Below are 10,738 nucleotides of genomic sequence, written 5' to 3'. Positions count from 1 at the left end.
CTTCTGTAATGGTCCAGTTAGGTATAAACCACAGAGAAAGCGTTGTAACTTCAGCAGGTGAGGCTGCTGACCTCAGCCCTGCTCCAGAACATCTCTCTGGCCTTTCAGTAAATGCCAGCAGCGAAAAAACCCGCTGTGTACTTAATGCTTTCAGCCTGTCATCAGCAGCACCGCTATCATATGAACACTGAGCTGACTTAATAGAAAGCACCAAAGCACCACTGACAGTACGTTACTAGTTGGTTTTTTTTATTTTAAATTTTTAAAAGTAATTCCATCAATAAGATGAGTAGTTCTCTCAAGTAACTGAATTCTTAACAGAATGACTGAAGTTTAAAATGTGTTTTCCCCAGCCCAAAATGAAAGGACAGCCTTCCAAACAGCTTGTTTGGGTACAAAGTAAGCTCACCTCACAAAAATCCAATAAATGACTTTATTAAATATATTCTTTTCCTCTAAAATATAAATATTCACTATACTCTTATAAATGTGGAGTAGGTCCATATTTCATTTGTCTATCCCATCCAAATATGAATCAGTCCAAAATCTGAAAATGAAGAAATAGCATCTGTAATTATCATTATTTTTTCTATAAATATATATAATATGAATTTTCTTTGCAAACTGTTTAGTTATTCACTTATACTTCATATAGTACTGAGCACCTTAGATTACATATTGTGTCATTTAATTGTTGGTACTAATATAGGAATTTGTAATATTTACAATGCACATACATGTTAGGTATAACATTCCAGTGATTTGTAAGTGTTAAAGGAATAAGGAAATAGTGCAGTATAGTTTACATATGTATTTAACCTACCCCACAGTACGCAAGTTTTCACTTTAACCTCTGGAACTTTTATAGGAACCTGCATCCAGATTTTTTAAGTTATACTTTGGAACAGCAATAAAAATGTCCAGAATCGCTTTTTAAAACCTTCACACAACAGTTTACTTGATGATGTGATGCGAGTTCATACGCAAAGACCCAGTCCCCCAGCGTACCGACTGCTCTTGGCTTCTCAGATGTTCTCCTAGGAACTTCCAAGCCAAAGGAGACCCAAGTAACTGCCACAGAAAGTTACACGAACGGCAGTGGTCGCTAAATGAAAAATGTCCATTTGGAAATGATTGGTAAGTTTTGTAACGTGTTCTCTCCTACCTTTTGAATTTACATGAGGAATTAACTTTTAAGTGCAAGTACCATGACAGTAAAACCAGAGTTCACAGCTAGGTGAATGCCCTCCCAGGCTCGCTTCTGACTGGGAAGAGGTGCTGGGAGTGGGGCTGCTCTTCCAAATGGTGATTTAGCTGCTGTTCTTCAATGATTATTTTCTGTATTTGTGAATTCAGCCCATCATCTTAATTTTTTAATTAGTTTTGATGATTAAGATACCTATGGAAACCACCATGAACTAATTCCTATGCTGTGAATAAACAGCATGACTTATGCTTAACTCTCAAGACTTAGCTTAAAAACAGCATGAAACCAAACTGTGTTTTTAATTTTCTTCTTTGCCCGCCAAGTGATGCTAAGTTGAAACTTATGTGCTTCCTCAAGAATAAAAGAAGTTCTGTAATATGACAAGTGAACTTCCACAAACTTTGGATTTATTACTTCCTGTACAGTTTCTGTCCTTCAAAGTGTGAATTTAGGGCAAAACTCTAAAAGCAAACAAAATCCCACCCCTATATGAAGCACTTCTGTTTACAAAGTAAGAGCAACAGAAATGCCATCCCTATTCTGCTGCTTTCTGTTCCCACCTGACCACAGAAAGCCAGTTGAGTAGTTCCAGGCGCAAGCTCTGTGTATCGTTTCTGATGACGAAAGTCAGCGTTCCTGCCTGCTTCGTGCCAAAGGTAACCGTGAACAAGGCTGAAACTCAGTGATTCACATATTTTGACTTAAAACAGTACGTTATGGTGCAGAACAGGAACTAGCAAGTGATGGGTATGGAGGTGAATGTCTTATGTTTTACCAGTAAGGAATAAACCTGGACTTGCCAAGTCAGCCTCACAGGAGCAGTTCCAGGTTAAGGTTTTTCTGGCAGTGCAGCTCGTGTTCCTGCCCTGGTGCGTTTCCTTGCTGTTGTGGATCTGCTTGAATAACTTTTCTGATCTAATCTAGAAAAATCTCAAAAAATCAAGTCTTCCTCCTTCCCCACCTTTGTTCTTCCATGAAGACCACACAACCAGCTTTGTCAGAGCTGAGGGGGTGACACAGCAGGGGTAGGATGACAGGAACTTCAGCATGGCTTTCTGTTGGAAAGGTACCGTGCAAATGTGCTGGCAGAAGCTTAGGTCATGCTTCAACATGGATTCTGGTAACCTTTACCTAAGCCGGGGATCCCGGGTAGCTGAAACTCATTTGCCACTCTGGGAAGTCACTATAAGAATACATCCTGTGTGTTCATTAACAAAGGGCGCTCCTACCTATGCCCCACTGACAGCTGGCTCTCAATACATCGCTATAGCTAGTCATGCTTTGGGTTCCATCGCTAAGGATGTACACAAGATGTCTTTATCATTTAATCTGAAAGTGCCACTTGCCAGGGACCCTCTAGCTGTTTGCTAACACAGCTGTATTGCTGTAGAGCATCTGACTCAAAGGTGCGTATTCCCATGCTCTGCTGGGTATTCAAGCAACAGCTTCTGACAGTGCTCCAAAAGAAAAATCTTCTGTAAGTGGTGCACAGGGTAGCACAGAAAAAATATTTTACTTCTGGGTGGTGGGACAATCTTGTTTGGAGAACTTCTACTCAACCAACCTTGAGCTTGTGTTACAACCAACACCTGCTCTTGTCTGCTTAGCCCTTTACTTATTCCATATAAACAAGTATGTTGAAATAGGCACAATTTATGATTCTGAAACACTTACATGTATGATACTACGCGCTTTTACTGTCTTATACAGGATTTTAAAATCCCATTATTTACAATTAAATCCACTGTTTTCCTTGTCATGCCACCTCTTTAACTGATCAAAATGAAACCTGGGCCTTGGAAGACCAGAAATGACCAAGGCCCAGTACTGAACCCCAAGCTGGTGTATGCTGCTAGCTGGTGCGGGTTGCTGCTGTTGACTGTCCTTCAGATTAGCATGGTCACTCCGTCTGTCTTTGAAGAAACAGATGTATCCCACTTACGCCACCAGGCCAAGTCGTGTAATCTTTGCTGACAGGAAGGAATGAATGATGAACACAATTGGTTTTGGACAGGAATGAAGGTCCAGTTGCTGAAAGTACAGAAAGAAATCAAGTTGAGAATGATTAGATTAGATTACAGCTCAAATATGCCATCATTTACAGAGTACTTGATTAACTGCTGCCTGGTATTTCGAACAGGCTTCTATTAATAACAACCCTTTATTACAACATATTGTCTTTTCTTTGCATATAGCTGCAAATATTTAGGTTACTAAAAGTAAGTAATAAGCATCTTGAGAGCAGATGAGATGCTGGTGCCTCTGGGCTTGCATCCACTTGGGTAAGCAGCAGAAAACCGAGTCAGATGCTGCAAGCGGTTTTCCAAGAGGTTCATCCCCTCTGTCTTTTCAAACTCTGTTTCTGCCCAGGGATGGTGGTGGGAGTGCGATGTCCAACACGAAGTGCATCTGCTGTTGGTCACAGCTGAAGCCAAGATACTGCAGCTTCAGCTGATGCTGTGTGGTTGCTCCTCTGTTCACACAGCCGGCAGTGAGACTGAACTGAGACGTTTTTTTCCCATAGTCATGGTTCAGATGATCTCACCACATGCTTGCTAAATACGACAGACCTGTCAGTATGGACAGCAGGTTCAACAGTAGGTTCACATCAAAACAAACCAGACTGGCCTTTCTACCAGTCATGTATCAACTTGATTGAGAGCTAGTAACAAATGCCCCTCTGAAAGCCCGACAATAAGCAGTTCGCAGAGTACATGCTATCAAAGATGATGTGAAGAATTAAGCACCCACTGTGCTCAGGAACTGCTGAAGAAATCTGGCAGGAAAGACCATGTTTACATGCATAATTTATGGTGCCTAAACTGCTCGTCAGAATAAGCACGTTATTTTTAAGCATTGTGACAGCTAACTTAGAGGCCTAAGCAGACAGTTTGCACTACATCTGTAGTCTGCAATTTTTTTCAGCAACTAGATGATCAAAAATGCCTAAAACATAGCTTGTTGTCATAACATAAAGTCTCTATGTGTACATGGGAATTAATACTATCTCATTCTTAAGTTCTTCGACCCGCAATCATTTAAAAAGTGAAATGGATACATACAAAAATTCTAACATCTAGCTATTTAGAGATACAATTTGTTCTTAAATGTAAGAAATTTTTCATCCCTCTTTGCATGGTTTTACCACTTTATTTCTCTTTTTAGTTTATCTCCTAAAGCCAGATCATCATGCTGTACTAGAAAGCACGGCATCTAAATACTAGTACTAGAACCTGGTACTGGCCAGCTGTTATTACAATAGAACAGAACAGAACAGAATAGAATCTTTCAGTTGGAAGGGACCTACAACAATCATTTAGTCCAACTTCTGTTAGCACTTCTCCACCCCACAGCCTGAAGGACCACCAAAGAGACGGTAACTTGTATCCCTTTGCTAAATGCAGTACTTACAACTTCTCCGTCCTTTCCTCCAAAGTCTAAATAAAGCATCCTTATCCCATCATCTGAGGACATTTTCAGTTTTTCATAGGGATATTGTGCAATTGTCTTAGAGAAGGCACCATCTTGTGGTTCAGTTGTAAGAGAGAATCCATGTTCGTAATGGATGGTCAAACGGCACTCCTGGCTTTTATATGTGCAAGCTAGAGAAGGAAACAAAATTCAGTCTGTAACATTCTTAAAAGCAAAAATTTCTATTTGGCTGTGGATGTCTGCATTTTACATTTGATCTGAACACTATCTTGCGGAAACTAACCTTTCCTAACACTGGGCTAATCATGCTCTAACTGTAAACCTGCAGATTTGGAAAAACAACAGAAATCTTTCTGTTGTGCAAGGTCCAGGCAAGGTTTGCTAGTTATGGTGTAAACACACAGACTAAAATAGCGCTCAGCAGTAGCAGTACTGATGTCAGTGCTTTCAGTTATTCGCTGCATTCTTCATGTTGCAGTGTACATCTATATGCAGAAACAAAAATCATCTACTGAAGTTTAAGAAGGCTTGTGCTGGCATTCCTTCCTTCCAAACCTTGACAAAGTCACAGCTACTCTTCTTCTTATGTCTGACAGACATAGCCAAAATCAATAAAAGTGGCGCACAACACACGAGAAAATTAGAAGCTGTAAAGGGTTCCCTAAAGTATTTTGACAAAGATGAAGACACTCCTGGGTCCTCATTAGTGTTGTGGTAATTGAAAAAGGGCCCAGATAATTGTATATCATAGCTACTGCAGCAGAAAGTCTGCATCTTCCCCTCAGCTCAGAAGCATAGACCATGATCCAAATTAAAAAATGAAAAAGATTAGATGTTCACATCCCAAATTCTCTTTTCCACCACTTGCTGTGAACAATTCTGCCAAGAAGGGTCCTTGGCACTGGGATAAAAGCACTGCAATAAAAGAAGGGGCTGATGCCCTACTCCTGCTTTTGGAAAGAAAGGCATCCATGTCACTGTACGGAGGAGATGGATGTGCCCTCGAGATGGTTCCCACTGAACACTCCGGTTGGTTTCCACATCAGAGGCCCTCGCAAAGCAGCCTGAGCTCCCTGTGAGGCACAGGGCCTGGCAGCAAATGGGCAGGCATCCCCATGCTCAGCAGCACTTGGCTGTACCTGACGGCTTCATGAAATCAGAGCTGCTCTTTGTCGTAGAGCGGATTTGTGCTTTGGCTCTAGCTCTCATTTTTAGGCAATGAGTGGAGGTGATGTTCAACTTTTAACAGCCCTGCCAACTGTATGGCTAGCCAGGGAAGACTCCCAAATCCTGGGGGCCCTTGAGAGAAAGGCACAGACTCTAAGCCCCAGAGCCACCCCAGGCTAGCAGCTACCTGGCCAAATGGGGCATCACTCCAGAGCATCTGCAGCTGATGCAGATAACCAACTTTTATTCCAGTTGATTTTGCATGTACAGAAGTGCTGAGAAGTGACACCCTGATGTTCAAGGAGGGAAATGACTAGCCACCTAAATGTGGCTATTGGACTGGTTTGTATTTTTTCACTCTTCTCAAGTGTGCGGAGCTGGGTGAATAAATGACTAATTCACACCAGTCCTCCTCTGCCTCCTCCCTCTGCAGGAGAAACTCCCACCAGGCTCTTAGGAGTCTCCCGAATCTCAGAAAAATGCTCTTTTCTGTGGGTTTTTGGACAAAACTCTGATGATCACTCCTCTGTGACACAGAGCCCTATATAGCTGACTACAGACTTGTGTCTGAAACAACATGCCAAAAACAAGACCAAAAGTCAGAATGACAGTGACTCTGTCCCTGGCCACAGGTACCATGCCAGCTGGCACTGGCTCATAAACCAAGGGGACAGTATTTTAAACACATAGAACCCTAAATATGCACATTTTTTTAAAATGAATTACCTCTAACAGAAGGAGCTTGAACTACCCACGAGTGTCAGGAGGAGGTGTGGACACGGTGCCGCAGGTGTTACTCACATGTGGTGATTTCCGTGATGAGCTCTGCAGAATTGTGGCAGCCCTGCACCACGCTCCTCGTCCACAGTGAGAGGTCTCGGCTAGTCTCCGTCCTGAACAGATGGGTTTCAATCCCTTGCCTTGTACCGGTACGGGTTGCAAAAGACAAATCTACCCCGGACTGCGGTGAGCCTTTTCCTGGACCAGAATGGACCAACCTGTAATTGGATTTGAAAACACATCAGGGAATTATAATGCTGACACAGCACACTGCACCAAAATCTCCACCTGAGAGCAGCTCTGCTCTGTACGTTCCTAAACGCACGTGGTTGGGAGCACAAGAACTTGCATCTCCTCTGTATTTGAGCCTAAACTGACTCCTAGTGACACTCAGAAGAGTGAAGGTCCAAGGCAGCGCCTACAGAAGCAGCCGGATATGCAGGTGATGACAAGGACATCCCAAAATTTCCTCATGAATTGTATGAAACACCCCTTTGGATGAGGAACCGAGAGAAATCACTGGTCTGTGGTGATGAGGTTTGGTCCACAGATAAAAGTGCTCACTCAGGTGACGCAGCTGAATTCAACTTTCACTGTCAAGTGGCATTTGACATAAAGCTTAAAGATCTGCAGACAAACTTAGGGATAAGTGCTGTCAGATAAAGCAAGGAGTTCCGTAAAATACGCAGATGCCAAAGTACTGTCTTGTGCATACTTTTCCTATAAGAAACTTGTAAAATGCAAAATGTTGCAGCTACTTGTAATGTGAAATTCTCTCACATTTTGCTGTAATTAACATTTTTTTTTGCCTGGCATCAACAGCTCATCTCCTCTGACCACGAAAGGTTTGTTCATCTGGACAAGCACTAATCGCAGGGAATATTTTTGAGTGAGAAAATCAACACTGCATAATATTTAATTCTTCTTTAAGAATACCCTTTTGTGTTTTTTTTTTCCCTGCAGAAGTGTGGACAGTGAATACAGAACTCACTCAGAAACATGACACTGATTCAGCTGAAAAGAGTAATCAAGAGGAGCTCATCACTCTTTGAAATCCAGAAACTAACCCTCAGAGGGAGTCACAAAATTAAATTCCTCTGGAAAGCTTATTTCTGTCTTGTGTCTCCTCTTTCCTTTTCTATAGGCAAACAATATACTTCATATGAGACTATAAAGTAAGTATATAGCAACGTAGTAGAATACTTGTACCGAAGGATAAAACATTAGATTATGCTAATCATCTATTGAATGCTAATTCACTCTCAAATTATTGTTTTGCATCTGGAAGAATAGTTGCCTGTTAGCTGACACTGTAGAAGCATGCCATCAAAGAAAGATGTTTTAATAGGACAAAAAAGCAGAAAGGAAAGAAAAAGCATAACTTTAGCTTTTCAGTTATTGAAACACTAACCATATGGCATCTCAAATTTTCCTCAATTCCCTGGCAGTCCGTGCTGACATTTGGGATACATATTGTGCTGAAAGATGCGTCCCTCTTTCATACCCCACTAGAAGGTTTGCAAGATTTGTTCATGCTCAGGTTTGTGCTAACTTTCTTTGGATTTTGGAGATCTGCCTTGATTTCATGGTCCCGGGAGGTCCCGGGAGGTGAGATGCAGAGTATCCCGGTCAGAGCTGCCTTGCCCTGTGTCTGGGCAGGAGAGCCTCTTCCAGAGAGGCACCACGACCCTCCCCAAATGCTTTTTTGCCTCTAGAACGGCTGCGTTAATGCCTCACTCAGCCGTGATACTCAAGGCCTCCTAACTGCACCCTGGGAAGATTTTGCCGTCGGGGAGTCAGTGGCAAACAACCAGCCCAAAAACTTTAATTCACTTTCATTTGGGGTGAGGACATGCAAACTCTGAGGGCAAGCTGCATCTTGATAATTAAGGCAGGAGTCTGGGAACTGAAATCTCCGATGACTTCTGCTGCTGCCTGTCCCTGGCCAGTCACCCTGGCACAGGCACGGCCACCGCTCTCATGCTGCCTTCTGCTACTGGGGGAAAGCAGCCTGGAAAAATCACATCAAGTCTGTCATTAAAAATAAAACTATTCCAGCTTCTTCCTGGGTCATCCCTTCTCCTTTATGCAGTGCTCATCAGCTGTGCTAAAAATTGTTTTCTAATACTTGTGAGACCGAATGTGTGACAGACAGATGGTTCCAGTGTTTTATTTCCTTCAAATCCATCCCCTACTCCCCTACATCTTCATGCTTTATCCATAGCACTGGCTTTGTAAGTTTTTCAGCATATGGATAGAATGAAGACGTACTTTACAAATTAAAGTATGTGGCCACATCCAACATGAACATTGTTTCTTGCCTGCCTTCTCATTTGCATTATCCCCTCATTATTAAAAATTCAGTCTTACTATTGAAAAATCCTTTTCTATCATACAACTCCAGATCGTGCTTTGCAAAATCACGCAGTTAAGCATGAGCTAGACAAATATGCAGGGGAACATTTGATAGTATTTATGTACCAGCTGTCAGTACTGATGTATTTGGGTACAGGTCAAATGACTCCCAAACGTTAATAAAATTGCATTCACGTGAGCTGATTCATTTACATAAAAGATATTTTATCCTAAAGACCACAAAAATAATACCTTAAAAGGCAAAAAAGAGTCTTAGAAACTTCACAGAAGGCTTCCTCTTGCCCCCGCCTCCCGTCACTCTGACCGCAGCGGAGGTTGTGTGCGTGGTGCACGCTGCACCCCAGAGCTGAGCAGGTACCCCAGGGCTGGCTCTGGTGATATTCACCCACAGTCCCCGCAGGTTCCTTGGCTCCATGGAGGTTTCTGAGACTGGGAGCAGGCAGGAGCCCCAGGGCTCCTCCCCAGAGCAGCCAGAGCCGCAAGAGGGCAGGAGAAGGTTGGTCACCACCAAGTTGGTTTGCACAGCATGTAGGTAACAGGCAGCAGCTGTAAAATGCAGCTCTTGGTATGCTCCAGGGAGCCAAGGAGACACTTCTAATCTTCTCTAGTTTCTCCCTTGTCTTTCTATGTTTTGGGGACCTTTTTAGCATTATTATTTGTAACCGTGTGATAGCAAGATGAGTACGGTCCAACATGAAGTGCTGGTGCTGTATGAGATGTACCAGGACCTGCTTCTCATCCTAATGCTATGAAAAGAGTTTCAACCATTTACTGCAACAGCAAAATCTATGGCCTCTTCAAAACGGACAGTGAAACCAGCACTGACATTCAAAGCAAGTGTTCAGCTGCTCATTACAGATTTACCTCAGAAGAGATTGTGATACAAGTGCCTTATGCAGCTCTGCCCAGTAGAAAGCCACTATCATCTGACCTTTCTTATGCTGAAACCTCTCCTTACCCCGATTTAGCAATTGAAGCCCGCTCTGGAATGGCTGTACCCTTTGGAAACCTCTGCACGTACTCTCAATTCATCCGAGCTCTGCACAGAGGGAGCCACAACCACCCTCACTGCCCCGGGAAGATGAGCAGAGAACTTGCACAGCTTGCACAGCACTTCACACACCTTCCCTGGGGTGCTCAGGAATCCCCATGCTCTCCGCCTGCCCCTCTGCCCACTTGCACAGATGACTATTCGGTGCCCAAACTCCTGCCCCAGTTTCCCATGGCATTAACTATCAAACTGCTTTAATACTTTCTGGTTACAGACCTCAGCTTTACACAAAAGCTACTTACCTGATCTTTAATCAGAGTCCAACATGGGCTGCTTTTTTTTTTCTTTTGTTTTGTATCTGACTATGATAGATAACGGAATTTGATTGCAAACATTTAATATGTAATTACTTAAGCTCCATGCCCATGCTAGAGGGAGGCACTGTTATTCAGGCATAGGGAAACACTGAAACAGAGATTATGACAAAAAGGTCCTCGGAGCCAGGGCTATGAGCCAGCTGCTGTGCCTCCCGGTGCAGAGATTTAAAGTAACAACTTAGATCTCCTGATCTCCGTTTTATTTGAGCTATTACTTATATTCCACACAAAGCTGGGAAAGACTGACTGGAAAATATTTTTAGGTTTTCATAGCATCCATAGGTTGAAGGAAAACTTATCAACAAACAAAAAGGGCATGTTGAAATTCTGCTGTTAAAATACTGTAAGGAGATTTTAATCCTCCTACCACTTTCCAATTTTCTCTGCTCATTATGTCTTGGGTAGATT

At 42.7% G+C, this 10,738-nt stretch overlaps 1 protein-coding gene across 1 annotated transcript in view; it reads right to left on the bottom strand.

The window, feature by feature from the left end:
• Positions 1–2,812: 2,812 nt before the first annotated feature.
• Positions 2,813–10,738, bottom strand: part of SNTB1 (syntrophin, beta 1 (dystrophin-associated protein A1, 59kDa, basic component 1)) — a gene marked incomplete at its 5' end in the record, with an annotated part of 54,889 nt that continues 46,963 nt past the window's right edge. Inside the window, 3 exons of the mRNA XM_009701645.1 lie at positions 2,813–3,238; positions 4,619–4,809; positions 6,608–6,804. Of these exons, the coding sequence (XP_009699947.1) occupies positions 3,146–3,238; positions 4,619–4,809; positions 6,608–6,804 (481 nt within the window). The remainder of the gene's footprint in view (positions 3,239–4,618; positions 4,810–6,607; positions 6,805–10,738) is intronic.

Source organism: Cariama cristata, unplaced genomic scaffold (assembly GCF_000690535.1).
Source record: "Cariama cristata isolate BGI_N322 unplaced genomic scaffold, ASM69053v1 scaffold10010, whole genome shotgun sequence".
NCBI lineage: Eukaryota > Metazoa > Chordata > Aves > Cariamiformes > Cariamidae > Cariama > Cariama cristata.
Note: the sequence above shows the minus strand (reverse complement) of the source record. Positions and strands in the feature narration are given on the sequence as shown.